General features: G+C 40.9%; 1 protein-coding gene and 1 long non-coding RNA gene across 17 annotated transcripts in view; one reads left to right on the top strand and one right to left on the bottom strand.

The window, feature by feature from the left end:
• MBNL2 (muscleblind like splicing regulator 2) overlaps positions 1-15683 on the bottom strand; it is a 165607-nt gene that overhangs the window by 35242 nt on the left and 114682 nt on the right. For 5 of the 16 annotated variants that reach the window (XM_081548863.1, XM_081548861.1, XM_081548865.1 and 2 more), the window contains 3 exons: positions 11320-11520; positions 8283-8546; positions 1715-1868 (listed from right to left, as the gene is read on the bottom strand). In XM_081548863.1, the coding sequence (XP_081404989.1) occupies positions 1715-1868; positions 8283-8546; positions 11320-11520 (619 nt within the window). Of the gene's footprint in view, positions 1-1714; positions 1869-2512; positions 2567-8282; positions 8547-11319; positions 11521-15683 lie in introns of all 16 variants that reach the window. The other 11 variants (XM_081548857.1, XM_081548860.1, XM_081548858.1 and 8 more) reach the window with 6 other exon arrangements.
• The window catches only part of LOC145529133 (uncharacterized), a 100720-nt gene that overhangs the window by 82774 nt on the left and 2263 nt on the right, over positions 1-15683 (top strand). The window lies entirely within an intron of this gene.

Genomic DNA, 15683 nt, shown 5'->3' with positions numbered 1-15683 from the left:
TCTTCCACATTTTTTTTCTCCCTTAAAACATCTAGTGATGAGGTCTATAAGATAAGACACTTGGAGAAACCATACAGAACCTCAAGAAAAGTTTACCTTCTAGTAATTATTTTAAAAACATGTTACATCAAGTGGATTACAAGTACTATTACTGCTGAGCTACAACTACACTGAAATGTCACCAATTAAGGCTGTAATTGGACAAGATAATAACTGATTTAGAGACTCACTCTATAGGTCTGTGAGTCTATTTATGTTAAGAGAACTAAACTAAGAAAACCGTACACTAAGAACCACTTTACTCCCATAGTTGATATTTTTACTACAATCTAAATATTCTTAACAATAATTCATTTCAAAGTATAGATTTTATATGAAGAATAGGATAGACCTATTTATTCAACTCCCTCCTATGTTAATTCCAGATATGCTACAGTATATAAGAAAATGGGTAAGAAACCTGAAAAGTCCACCCAAGTGGAATGGGATCCGTATGCTTCTTTAGGATAAAATTGTTATTCATCTATATTGACCTTTAAGTCACTATCATGGGATGAAAATTTTGACTTCAAACTAAGAATTCAATGGACAGTCTTCTCACTAAAGCTATGTTACTCCTGGTTCTTTTTTTAACAAAAAAATTTTTTTTGATCCTCTACCAAAGTTTATTTTGCAAATATTATCCCTGCATCTAGCTCAGATTAAAAGGTCAAAACCCCAGCCATATATGGTGACTCTTTGTGTTTGTATATGTATATAGGTCTGTGGTCAGGGAGGTGGGTAAAAATACAGAGGAGGGTTGGCATGTATTGTATTTTTGCTTCTTCACTCTTATCTAATGTTTTACACCAGACTCCGAAAGAGGACTCTGGCCTCCACATATGGAGGCCGGCTGGTGTCATGTCATGTAAATCAAACTGGTCTCAGAGTAACTGGGTTCTAGGTCTTTTTCTCATTAGTCTTGCCACCTTGGGAAGTCACGTCACATTTAGGGGGCCTCAGCTTTCTCATCTGTAAAACCATCAATTGGATGCGGAGATCACTAAGAATCCTTTAACCTTCAAGAGTCTATGATTAATGGAATTCATTTCTTAGTAGAATGTCAGAGTTAAAGCACCTTAGCACCTACTATTATCAGGCATTGACTTAGAAACCGAGGATAAGAGGTCTCTATATTTGTGAACTTGGTGGAAGTTGAGAAGGATGGCAAAAGAGATAGAATGGATGTAAAAATATGAGTAGAGGATTGCTTTAATTTGAACAGCCTCATTTTGGTTTTTGTTTTTTTAGTGCTCTGAATAAGAATAGAAAAAAAAAAGGTTAGTATTTACTGGAATTGCTATTTTTAGGTCATTCAGGGTTAATGACAAATTTCAATTGTCACACATAAGAGGTCTTCTTTACATCAACAATTTTACACAGTTTGTGTAAATACGAGAAACCCAAAGCCCTAACTGCTATTTGCTTCTCATGGGTTCAGTCAGTCACTTAACTCTACAGAATATTTGGCTTTAGAATCCTAACCGTCTTTAGCTATCGTCCCAAGCAAGGTAGATTATCTAGATAGCTAGGACAATGACAAGTTTCAGGCTGTATTTATCGTTCCTTTGAAAAAAGCAAACTAGATGCCACCAAACAGCTTAAAGGAATGAGAAAGAAAGCACATGACCGGAGGGCACACGGACACAGGACTCGGAACTGTCAAGGCACGTACCTGTCGGAATAAACGCGGTGTGCTGCTGCAGCTGCGCGCTGGTGAGAGCCTGCTGGTAGTGCAAGACGCTGGGGTTAAACACGGTGCTGGCACCGTTGCTTTTTTCAAGTGCTTGTCTCTTTGGTAAAGGATGAAGAGCACCAGGAGGAAAGGCCTACAAGTGAAGAATCGGATAAGACATGTATAACTCAAAGTAAACACACCTTCAGTGTCCACAGAGATCATCAATCACAACAAACTTTTAAAAAATGACAGCTAAGGAGATGCCTCTGCCATGCACCTTAATTTAAACAGCGGCAATGTTGAATGAGTGAGAACTTGTTATTGAGAGCGAAAGCATGATTTCGGTAACCCAAAAACGGTAGCATCTTAACTAAGGAAAAGAAAAACTATCAAGCAACAACAGCGAAAAATGACTTCAGCTTTTAAAATGAGTTAAACTACTCTAAGGGAGAGAGGGGGAGGAAGCATTTGTGTTATTAATATTAATACCTATTCTTTTCTTTAACTAAAAATGGCAATTTCTTGAATTTAAAGGTTAATTAGGATTATCATGAGCATTTTTTACGAGCCAAGTAATTTAAATTTGCTTCACTCTTTTGGAAAAGGTATTAAAATTTGTTAGGATTAATTTATTCCACATATAACATATGAAAATGAGATGGCTAAACACCTTATTGAGTTTTTCTCATTAATTAAACATAATGATTGTTTGCAACCGATATTTTACAAGTAATACAAATCTCGATGGTTCTCTGAAAAGCTACATGCAAAGCGAAAGGTGAAAGGTCAAAGTACCAGGTCTACAGATGCTTCGAGAGGTCGCTTCATTGCTTTGGCAGTCGACTGAGTCTTTTAATAACAGGCAGCGAGCACATGATGGCAGTGGGCCAATGGGATTCAAGCGAATTAACATACAGGTAAACAGCAAGCAGAGGTGCATCATGGGAACGGCATTGCATTGTGGATAGGTGAGAAGGAAAAAAATATTCTGAATGCAATATACAACGTACAAAACACTAGGCATGCACAACAACAAAAATGTTCTCTAAAGAAATGAATATTACACCTTAAATTAGTATTGAAGCAAAAATGCATCTACTATACCTTAGTTAAAAGCATATAAGAGAGTAAAATATAGATGTTTGAAATTCAGGAAAGTTAATTAAAACAGCAGCTTGCATACACACCATAAGCATTTTTATATTGCTTCAGAAAAAAATGCAAAACTTTCAAGGGCCACAGGATTGAAGAACTTCTGATAAGTTAGTTTTCAAATATAAAATAATGAATGCACTATGTATCAGATCCAAGCTGAAAAAATAATATGTCTTTAACTTTTATAAAAGTAAGTTTTAATGACGATCTAGCCTAACAAAATGAAGTGGCAAACTCAGACAAACAATTCAGGCAAAAAAACATTCAAACACAAGATTATTGAGGCAAAATGGTTTGGGTTTGGATCTTAATTTTTTGTCTGAATTATGTGGATAATTGTCTCAGTTTTTCTCTTCACTCTGCTAGTGTGGATCTGGCAATACGCAATGAGCTTCCAAACTTAACAAGTTTTGAATTTGAAGAGTAGGTTTCTCAAATTTCCATTTCATTCCACCGTATGGTTTCTAATGACTAACTTATCTTCCATTCTGTTTTCCACCACATTTGAAATTTCTATTCAATTTATGGCAAACAACTTACCGGGCTTACACTAAGAAAATACCCTTTAAAGGGTATTTGGTGTCCTCGGGCATCAAAATAATTTTATCTAATAATTCTATTCGTACTTTTAACTACAATCAGTGACCAACCCATTTAATGAGAGGTGGAACTCTTGGCTAGAACAGGTACAATAGCTAAAAATAGCAAAAACAGCTAAAAAATAGCAATGAACTGCTTGGAATATAAAAAGTAAGATAATATCTTTAACTTATAACCATCCTTTGGGCAGATAGTTTCATTTAAACAGCTGAAATAATAATAAATAGTGATTGATTTAGACCACGATGAGAAAATCTTCCTGTTCCTTGATAATTGTTGTAAGAAATCTAAAAATTTTATGATGGAATTCTATGAAAATAAAGTCAAAGGAATAGCTCCAATGCAAAAAAAAAAAAAAAAGAAATGAAATACCCCTTTTCTATGTTTAGCACAATAGGTAAATCCCCAAGGTTTGTATAACAAATACAAAATGTTTTATTCTAAAGCTCTGAGTTACAACTATGGCATTTGGAAGAAAATGGGATAGTATTTAACCCTTAAAATGGAAACAATGAATGACATTTCCCTTGGCCAATAAAGAGCTGTTCTTCATCATTTGATGTTTTTTCCAATCCTCATTTGATGAAATATAATTTCCACAGAAATTATAATAAACTAGTATGAAAGCGACAGGAGATAAAGGGCTAAGGGTGAGCTGGGGGGCGGGGGGGGGACTAGAAATAAAGTGGAAAGGATTGTAGGGAGAGCAGAGGTTTAGAATGGCCAATGGAAAAGATGTTTTGGAAGGCAGTCTGGATAGAGGCCATCACAGAGAAAATCATCGTTCTACAGGCAGAACTGTGAACATCTGAAAAAACCAACAAGATTCAGAACAAGAAAGCTTTGAGTATTCTTTCCTCAAATGTCAGTTTGCCATGATGTAACTTTCATGACACCACTTTTATTTAAGATCTTTCATTCCAATATATTTTTACATGGCTAGATAATGACAAAAATTTTTTGCTTACATTAGCCTATACTAACTACATAAGGCTACACAGCCTGGTCTCATAGAGTGCACTAACAACATTAACTGGATGAAACAAAGAGAAATTGTCAGTCGCTCAGTCGTGTTGGACTCTTTGCGACCCCACGGACTGTAGCCCGCCAGGCTCCTCTGTCCTCTTGTCCCAGGTTCTCCGGGCAAGAATACCGGAGTGGGTTCCAGTCCCTTCTCCAGGGGGTCTTCCCAATTCAGGGAATGGACCTGGGGCTCCCACATGACAGGCAGATCCTTTACTGTCTGAGCCACAGGGAAGCTTATTAACTCAATGGTTAAAATCATTTTGGCCTTGACTTTCTGGATTCCATTCTTCCCTTCACCTTTTCAGTCCTTGAGAGGTAAAGAACACACCTCCTCTTGGGTTGATCTCTTCTGATATGCTAACTAAGAGAGCGATTATGTCTCCAAAGGCTGGTGCTTACCGAACAAAATTTTGAACAAAAGATCATTTAACGAAGTCTCCAAGTAGAAAAAGAGATATTAAGTATTTCTCCCTAGGATAATCACCTGAAAGGTTAATGTTCTCTTTTTTCCATCCTCATTTGATGAAATATAATTTCCACAGAAATGATAATAAACTAGGAATTTAAAGAAGCTGAGAGCTCTCAAGTGAGCTGGACACTGACAGCATCTCTCTCTCTGCCACTCCTCACTTGGGTTTATCTTTACTAGATGCAAATATCTTGTCTTTTCAAGGAAACACGCAGCTCCTAGAGTGGACATATAAATATCTTGCGCGTCTCACGCTTTGAGAGACGTGTGGAATGTATTTTAAAAACTGTATGGGTGAATAATCACGTTATAATGTGCCTTTGTAGTACAAAGATGTTCTGTTTTAGAGGATATTTTGTGATTGCAGCCATATGTTTACCTATATTGAAAGATCTTCAGGCTTAGAGCAGACCTCAGAGATCCCCAAGGCCAGTGCCCCTTGGGAGCTTCCTTAGGCACCTACGCAGAGAACCAGATTCTCTTTAATTGAGCCTCTTCTATGTGCCAGACACTGAGCATCCATTCTAGCTGGCTTCACCAACATTTCTGATCCTCTGCCCCCTGTCCGAGCCTTCTCTATAGCATGTGTGCATGTAGCCAGGCATTTCATTTTCTGGATCAAGGAGCAAGCCAACTTCAAGGCAAGCGAGCCAAGTGCCCGGCCTTAGAGGTAAAGACCAAACCTGAGGAGTCAAGAAACGCAGACGACAGTAACCAGAGCTGCCACTTCAATGCAGAAGAAAGGGATATGGATTCAAAGGGGTATGAATTCAAAGTTCCTGAACGTGTTTTCGTGACTAGCTGACGGTAGCTGGTCTTGTTTCCTTTTACAAAATAAGTATCTCCTGGTGCAGCCCCATTTTGGTGTATGTGTGTGAAGAAAGACTGTTGTCTTGAAGACCAGATACGCTTTGTGTTAAAATTACCAAAGAGAAGCTCTGACTTATTATTACATTTGAAAAATTCTGGTGAGGATGATGCCCATGTTTTAAGAGGTATTGTAAAAGTATAAGGCTCTAAAGGAAAGAGATGCCTCTTTTTCTGGACTCAAAGCTTTGAATTCATTTTCAGGGTCCAATTAATCAAAAGCAGCAGAAATTCCTGCACAACAATAAAAACTACACTACAGAAATTCTTGGAGCTCAGACATGGAACCCAGGTGAATGGAATACTAATACCTTCTGGCTGCAATCATCACTCCCATTCATTCTCTTAAAGAAATAAAATAATCGCTTTTCCTTCATGGTGCTGAGTAATCTTGTTACTAGAGTAAGAATACTTTGACTTCATCCAACTGCAACTGGTTTCAAATGAGCCTCTCACTTTCAAAAGACATTGCAGATTCAGTAACTTTCATGTCATTGTCAGAAAGAACCTGATGCTTTTGTTCTGAAACTACATTCCTTTGGGTTGTCATTGACGATGCTGCAAGACCACCTGAAATATCAGAACTCCAAATCCAGCATAGTGTAACAATCGAGGAAACTATGGCAACTAAACGTACTGACATCCACTCTAACAACCTTTGTGCACCTCGATGAGAAGGAAGTGAAGCTGCACCGAAGAAGGGCACACAGAGTCGTAATTTAAAGAAATCAGGCTGTGTGCATAAACGTAACGGCCATTTCTTCTCTTATCTCCATCATCCCAGGTCATCTACCATTGACTTATTCTAGGTACACCGCTCCTTCAGTGATTCAAGAACAAATTGATCGGAGATGTTAGGACTGCTACTTCTAGGCAGTGTGTGTTGTGTTAGTGGCTCACTCGTATCTGACTCTGCAACCCCACACACAGACTGTAGCCCGCCAGGCTTCTGTGTCTATGGGATTCTCCAAGCAAGAATACTGGAATGGGTTACCATTCCCTTCTCCAGGGGATCTTCCCCACCCAGCGACTGAACCCAGGTCTCCTGCATTGCAGGCAGATTCTTTACCCTCTGAGCCACCAGGGAAACCCACTTCTAGGTAACAGGCAGATAAATCAAGGCTCAGATAACTCTGCTAAATTCAGGGCTCAGCGCTAAAGGTCACTATTAGTACCAGTGGTTTGTTGTATTTAACAGGTATCTGAGGAATAAGGCCTAATTTTTTGTAGCTTCAGAAGCTGGACCCCATGATGCATTTCCATCAAGTCATGGAGGAAGGACCGTTATCCCTGTCACTTACTGAACTCCAAGCTCCCTGAGGGCAAGGAAGATTGCCTAATTTATTTATTCCATCCAGCAAGTGCCCAATGAGTGCCAGGTCTCATGGATTATCCAGTGTCTATCATACATTAAAACACACTGACGTCAAGTCAGATCTCACACCAGAACAGATGAATTCTACAACCCAGTGCAATGGTGCTCAAACTTTGCGGCACAATGGACTCATAGGGAGCTGGAAAAGAAAAGGCCCGTGCTCAGGCCACACCCAAACCAACTAAATAAGAAACTTGGGGGAAGTGACTGCCATTAGAAACTTTCACGTGCTCTCAGGTAATCCCAGACTACAGAAGCCTGGCTAGTGCAGTCCACGGGGTTGCAAAGAGTCGGACATGACTTAGCGACCGAACAACCACAACGTGTTCTAGGTGCTTCTCAAACGTTATTATGTATACAATCCACCTGGGGATGCTTGAAATTCAAATCCTGATCCCAAAGGTCTGGGGCGGGGCCTGAGTCGAGCTGGAACAGGCTCCCAGGGGTGCTGGCGAGACCTGTGTCTAAGAGACAGGACAGTGACTCAGGGACTTGAGGCTAGCTTGCAGGCCTTTTATTATTATTATTTTTCAAAGCACCATCTATACAGCTCCATCTTCATGTGTTTCATGACTTGATGTTGTGCATAAATTTTCTTTTAGGGAGAGAGCGAGTTTGCAGCATGGCCTTTGTAATAAGTAACAAGAAGTCGGGAGCAAAAAAATGCGGGCAGTGGCTCCCGGCCCGGGTCCCTCCTCCGCCCGGTTCTCCGCTCTCCCCGGGTCCGGGTCGCCTCCCTGGTCCTTCCTGCCCGGTCCCGCCCGCGTCCGCGCTCCGAGAGGCGCGCTGGGCTTGGGGAAGGGCCCTCGCACCCGCCCCCGGCTTCCCTGCGCCCGCCTGAGGGATTTACTTATTGTGCTGTGAAGGGCAGGAGGGAGGAACGGAACAAAACGAAAACGAAACGGGCGGGGCGAGGGAACCACGACAGGACGGAGGCAGCGGAGCAGCGGGAGCGCCAGCCGGCCCCGCTCCCGGCGGCGAGGCGCGCGTGCGCGTGCCCACGCGGAAGGCGCGGCTCCGGGCGCGCGGGCGCGGGCTTCGGGGAAGGTGCGCGGCGCGCGCGCCCCACTTACCATGACTGTGGCCGCGGCCGCGGCTGCCTGGGCGGCCACCGCCGCCTGGTTGGCTTGGTGCTGCGCAGCTTTGATTTTGGCCTGCAAGTGTGCAGGAGGGTGAAAATATTTGCATTTCTCCCTCATGCAACGCCCCTTTATGTAATCCATACAAACGGTTACGGTGTTGTCGTTTGTGTCGACCATGGTGCTGTCGGCGGGGTGTGCAAAGCGGCAGTCGGTCTCTCCCCGGGCACAGTTGCCTCGCTGGAACTCCCTGCAGACCTAGGACACCGGGCAGAAAAGCACACGATGCAGTAAAAAAAAAGAGAGAAGAAGACAAGGAATAGATGATAGATGCTTTCCCTTTCTTTGAATGCTGGCTTTTGTGCCATTTACAACCAACATTCGATTATCCAGAACCCAAGTCACTGGAATCCCGGGCAAACTATGATCACTTGAGTTTTGCTTCGCCCTTTTTCTGGGGTGAGAATCTGTATTGAGCAAGTAAGTCAAAATCTACACTTTAGCTAAGATAACAGAAAAATTAACAAGGCCCCCATTGTTCTTGGGTTTTATTTATATTTATTTATTTACTTTTATAGAGAAGGGAAGGAAGGAAAGAAAATATGTTATACCTATACTAACTCGGAGATTATATATATACACACCATATATATTTACACACACATATATATGTATAAAATTTGGTATTCTGTATATAACTACATCTCCTTCTACCATGTCAACTCTGGGAAGTTGGGGGTTTTTTGCATGGAGGGATTATTTCACCAAAGATCCAGCCACAACGTCGTAGCTGCACAATTCCAAAAAGAATTAAAGAGAACTGACAAACTTGTTTCTCCTCCCTGAGGACAGGAAGTGGGGACAGGGTGAATGTGAATACTCCTGTTTTCCCCTAAATCTCTCCCGCTCTACAAAGATAAGGTGGGCTTCTAATCATAGATTAGAAGAATTACGATACCCAAGACACCAAAACTTTCATTTAAGTCACAATATTATTATTTTTGACGATAAAGAAAAGATGAAAAGGAGAGAAATATGGGAAGAGATAAAGCGGAGGGGCGAGGGGGGAAGGAAGTAGAATAGATTTTGAAGTGTTGATGTATTGTTTCTTTTTCTTATTCTTCAGTCCTTAATTATCCTGAAATCTCTAGTAACTAAAATGCTCCATCCTCTGAGAATTCCCATAGATCAAGAGTTAAGCATATAAAGAAAATTTTCCTTGGAATTTAAAGAGTATTCTTAATCTTGCCCTAAATATCAATAACATGAAAATAAGAAACATACATAATAGTTATATTTATAAATATCTGTATCAGAGAAAAATTATTAGTGAAATTGTAACTTATTTTCTTCTCAGGCTCTACAGCCAGTGTTGATCTGCTTAAGTGGTGGTTCACATCTTGATCACTAGTGACTTATAGGAAGGGTCACTGACATGACACTGGAAGCCTTGCGAGAGTCAAAGGTACTTGGGAAATACAGTTTCACTGACCAAGTAGCCAGGCAAGTTTGAAGGCCAAACAGATAAATCACAAAATTATTAATTGTTTCCTTCTACTTTGGATATTATCCAACATTCCATCTTTAGCTCATAAAATGTACAAAAGAAAAATTACTAAGCTGTTCTCACGGATTGTGAGCAAGCCTCCCCTTGTAAGAGGAATGACTCAAGGCTGAGACGGCATCGGCTGTCGAGCATTTACCTAGGCTGTGTGCAGCCGACTTCATTCCTGCTTTGAAATGAATTGCAAGCTGCTTTGCTAAAGTCCTCGTGAATCATTTTTACATATGTCTTTGTCTGCCAATCCTGTTGGGAAGGACAACTTGTTCCCAACTCGACTGATTTAATTTGTTTTCTAAACCACACAGTCACGTACTGAACACGAAAGCTTCACAGGTCCACCAGGTGGCGCCCCAAACACTTTTCCAGTCCCGTGAAAGGTCTGTTCAAGGTCTGTTCAAAGGTCTGATCCAGCCTACAGGGGTAGGCTGGATCAAAACAGTGGCGATGGGAGTTTATAGTCTTTTCATTTGGGGATCCATATACTTCAGAAGGAAGCTGGTATTAGGCAACATTTTATCACTTTCAAGATTTATTGAGTAAATATTTAAACAAATGCACATTGAAAGAATCATTCTCGAACGATCCCAAGATAAAGCACAGTATATATCCTAATCTTACATATGTATCACCTAACTATAATTGGTGATTGAATTTAAGGAGCCCTTTGAAAAATCTATCAGATTCTTTATACTCCATATAAAATGCTCTATTAAATATCAGAGGATACAATAGTTAAGATAAATGGATGCCCTGATTAAAGAGAAATTTAACCCAGTCAAGTTAAACCCAGGTGAGCTCTTTGACTCCTGACTTAAGAATTACGTTTTAGAAATATATGAATTTGTTTTCTTGACTCTTCTAGAAGACTTGAATGTCAGTGAAAGAAAATATCTCAAATCAATCATTAGACTCTCCCAGGCTCTGGTTCCCCTTGTTTACCTACACACATCCGGGACGGGAGCATCCTGGAGCAGCCATACTAGTTCTTAAAGTACTGAAATATGATCGTACCAGTTGGTCTGTAGTCATTGTCCTACTTCCTCCCACCTCTGTCCTGAGTGTCCCCTTCATCCTGGCTGCTGGCTTCCTAACCTGCTCATTCCCAGACCTTTCCAGGATCCAGCAAAGGTGCATGCCTGACACAGCTGGAACCCTTGGGAGGCATCTCCAAGACCTACATAGTGATTGATTCAGCCTTCCATTGGTTGTTGCATATTTTGCCTCTGAATACACATTCCACACAATCGGTTTTTATTTGTATTGAACTTAATCTTTTCCCACAGACTAATTTCCTTTATACTTGGCCTTCACTTCAAACAGTAGAATTATGAAATGCGTGACTTTTAGGTGAATCTGTGTGCGTGGCTGTTTTGCAAGACTGAACTGGTGTCTTACAAGCACTCACTTCCATAGAAGTACACTGCTACCCCCAAAGGCATCTCAAAACACTAATATAAATTGAAGTACCTCCAGTTTGTCAGTCCTGAGAAGTTTCTGAGTTGCAGTTGAGCCCGGGACAGTGACAGGTGGACTTCCGGGAACAATAACAGGTGTGGTGGGCAGAATTTCCGTTGGGACTAACCCAACTCCAGGGGTTACAGGTGCTAAGTAAGGAGCAAAGCTAATCGCCGTATTTGTCCCTATGGCGGGACCTACAGGAAAAGTGGGCTGTTAAAGGAAGATAACACAGGACAAAGACATCTTTAGAATAAAACTTTAAAAAATCGCCAGCAACATTTACTCACTGCATATAAGACTCTTTGTGTTAGTTGCAAAAATCAGTGCTGAACTGTGAAAATTCATTAAGCCTCTCTGTTTTGTGCTTAATAAAAATGAAATCCATATAGATCCTCTCTTCCCCAAACCATATAAACACAAAGGAGAATGTCACAGAAACCTAACGACAAGAACCGGGTTAAACTGTTATTCCCATGAAAGCGTTCTCAAGAAAAGAAAATGGTAATTCCATTCCAGTGCCTCATCATTCCACACTAGTGAGTGTTACAACGTGAAAGCAGTCAAGTTTACGGAATGCTGACTCATGATGTTTGATGTGTTCTACACGTCTCTCAAAGGGAGAAGGAGAAACAAACACCCTGAAAATAGACTGATTTTCAGACTGATCAAGTTTGTACGCTCTCAAGAACTGGGGATTATTTGGTGTTTTATTTTGCTCAGACTTACCAGTACGCCTCCATATTCTATCACTAGCATGGAAAATCCCCAAATCCATAGGCAGTTTTCATACAGATCTGCTGTTTCTCGCTCTAGCTCAACTATGTCTAGAACCGGTCTTCTTTTCCTGAGAGGTTGAACGGAAAAGCTTGAACGTTTCTGTTGGCCATTAAAAGCTGCTTTGGTTTCCTAGGTCACAAAGTCAATGTGGCAGTGATAAAGGCATAGAGTGCCCTACTAAAACCTCTCTCTCACTGTCCTCTTTGTCCAGGGATAAGACGAAATATACTACAGGGTTGATGGGATGATGGTTTTCAAAAGCTTCACCTGAAAGTACGCCTTTCAGAAAGGAAATAATGCACGTTTAAGGGAAGAACAAACTTGGCTTCACTTTAAAGGAGCTGATGTTAAAAATTCAAGATGCTAGGTAAAGATTTTTCTTAGAATACACTTTGCACTGATTTGGGACCATATTGTTTTGTTGGTTTGTTTTTTGTTATTGGATGACTTTTAACCTATTCATTTTTAGGACCAGTTTTCAGATATTTGCAATTACACGTTAATGCAATTTTCTAATATTGAACAATGCCATTGGCCATGTCATGCTGTTTCTCTATTTGTACATTCTTGTTGTCTATTTATAGCTCTGAGTTGTGGAACATATGGGGAAAATAATAATCTATGTGTATTAAACAGGTTTTTTGTTGACAGCAGTAACAGAAAAATATCTCTCACAAGTGATCATGTTAGAAAACAGTGAATTATTGATAGTTTGCGCGGGGAGCTCTTAGAGAGGCTGAAAGTCCTTACTGAAGTGGCTGGGGGTGGGGAGGGAGGGAAGAGGTGATTCTAACGGCCTGCGAGAGCTGCTGCCAGCATTCCCGCGAGGGGCTCTTAGATCTTTATGGCTCCGACATAAAATTCACTTTGGGAGAAAGTTGCAACATGAGGTCTCAACATGGGAAATTGATGGCAGCTAGGATTTTTTTCCTCCTTGACTTTCTACAAAATTTTATATGTGTATGTTTTCCATTTTCAACCCATTTGAGTCATAATTATAGAACGTTGTGGTTTTCAGTAACTGTAGCTTTTATAATTCAGTACCGTTGAAAAGAAGCCAAGTGATTTAAATGGTATAAGGACGATAAAATGTTAAGATTTAAGAGAATCAATTCTGAAAGGTCATAAATCACAAAAAAGACCAGTGATTCAAAGAACCAGCTAGATCAGAAATGCCTGGGGGGAATTTCATAGATAGAGATATCACAAATTCTGACATAACAGACCTGAGTTGAGGGGGGGCTTGAAATTTGCATTAAAAATTTTATTATATGATTTGATGTGTGGCCCAGTTTGAGGACCACTGTCACAAATGAGTGAAAATAAATATTAAGAAAAACTAGCACTAGTTGTGTAATTAACTCAAAGACTAATGATCAAAATAAACATTAAGAAAAAAGAGCCCTCCCCCACATCTCCATTTTTGACTTTCTATTGAATCAAATTCCCAATATCCCTCCCTTGTAGATCATTTGAAGCCCGGAACAGCATGGTGACAGAAATTCATGTTGTATCTTGACTGTCCATGGGCTGTCAGAACCTCAAAACTCATTTCCCCAAACCTTTTTGGATATCAACAAATCTCTTGCAATTAGCTAAATATTGCTTTCTCAAATATGTTGCTTGTTCATCTAATTTAATGATTAAAAATGAATGTTGCAGTTTGTTCTACTGATGCATAGCTGTAATAAAGTTCTCGGAGAGTATTATTTAAAAGCAAAAACGCAAATATGAGACAAAGGGAGACATGAATTCAAAAACCTGAGGTTGGCCAGTTATTCATTTTTACCCTGGACAGGAAACTTTTACCCTGAGCTTTTCTGCAGAAGGGAAGTAAAACTACTTAGCTTGAAGAGTTGGGCTGAGCAAGATGTTATTTCTCTCTTACTTCCCATAGTTTGACTTCAAAAATAGCAGCTATCATTAGTAGTGTAAAAGTTAGTATTAATAAAGTTCCCCCCCAAAAAAATTATCCATTGATTCTATAACAGGAATGTAATTAGCATAGCAATATAACAATAGAGGTATAAAATCTTGTTAAGTGATGGCAAACATCGTTTCTATTTTGAAATATAGACTGGGAAAGTATACGTTTTCATTCATGTGAAAGTTCATAGATTTTATGAAGATAGATTCAATCAAATATTTTTTCTTTCTTCTCATCAGGAGTGTTTTTCGTTGAAGTTGAAAAGTAAAAAAAAAAATAGTTATAGTGATTTCCAGAGATGGGCACTATATTATTACTGTTGTTGTTATTATTAGTGACAGTAATACCTCACATGTGTGAAAGGTTGGGCTGTGCTCAAGTGTTCTCACACACAGTGTCTTCTTTAATCTCCTCAACGCCCGTGAGATGCGAGCATGGCAGCGAGAACTGCAGTCTTACAGGTGAAAGCAATTTAGACTAGCGGCTGCATGGATTACCCAAGGTCAGTGCTGCCAAGGTGGAATCAAGGCAAAGCACCCCAGACTCCTGGCTCCCAGTCTGGGGCTGTTCTGACTCCTCTGCCCTTACTAGATTTTGTTGGTAATTTCATAAAACAGAAGAGGGGGAAGAAAAAAACCACCACGACTTGTCCTTACAGACTTAAGCCTACAGAGTAAGCCTTGGTGGGGAGCCACGTTCCACGGTCAGCCCAGGGCCTCCCGCAGACAGGAGGCTGGGGCTGCTCTGAAGAGCTGCCTGCCTGGGAAAGTGGGTCTCAGATCCTGGATTCGAGCGAAAGTCTCAAGGTAGGGTGGAGGCTGATGTCTGGATTCGGGTCTGAGTCGGTAGCTAGAAGAAAGGCAGTATCTCCAGGGGACTCTGCTCTTGGGAGACCACCCGCCAGGCCTGGGAGAGCTGGCCCTGTGGTTCCTGGAGGGGGGCTGTTGCCAGGTGGTCTGAAATCCATTTGGTCCTTGTCATCTCCCAGCACCAACTGCAGCGAGGCCAGAGGACAAGAGATGCAGAAAGTCTTCTAGAAGAAAATCACGTCCGAAATGGAGGTCTTGCCATCTTCTCTCTGGACTTCACCCCAAGAGCCTGTGTTTCTCTCCCTGGCTTCTCACTCTCCACTCTTCTTTCTCTGTAACTTACAGCAGTAGACGTGGCCTCAAAGATCTCTCTCTCTCTCTCACACACACACACACACACACACACACGTGCACACATGCACTTTGATATTTTGTAGTGGCAAGAAAGGATCAGGGCTTGGGAGGACTGACTAAGTGGCCTGACGTATCTTATGGCTCTAAAATGTGATCGATTGCCTTTTTAAAACAAGAACATGAGAGCACATGCATTTAGAAACCTTTGACTTCAAAGGATAGGTATTCGGTACTAAAAGGCCTAAAAAAAGGCATCTCTTAAGCCTTCTCCCTTTACTCCCAGAAGCATCTTTGGAGGGCAGAATGCTCAGTGCAAGATCTTGCCACTAAGGACTGGATTGCACAGGCTCTTAATCTCTGTCCTACTTAAGGCCACCCACTTGCCATTTTATTGTGAGTGTACGTGTGATGTTTGTGTGGGAGTCGAGGGGTGGGGCCGTACGGTTGGAAGGAAAGGAGAGGAAGAACTGCTGTCATACCCCATTAGGAACTGGAGAAGGAAAAAC

Source organism: Giraffa tippelskirchi, chromosome 12 (assembly GCF_054371585.1).
Source record: "Giraffa tippelskirchi isolate mGirTip1 chromosome 12, T2T-mGirTip1v1.2.pri, whole genome shotgun sequence".
Lineage (NCBI taxonomy): Eukaryota > Metazoa > Chordata > Mammalia > Artiodactyla > Giraffidae > Giraffa > Giraffa tippelskirchi.
Note: the sequence above shows the minus strand (reverse complement) of the source record. Positions and strands in the feature narration are given on the sequence as shown.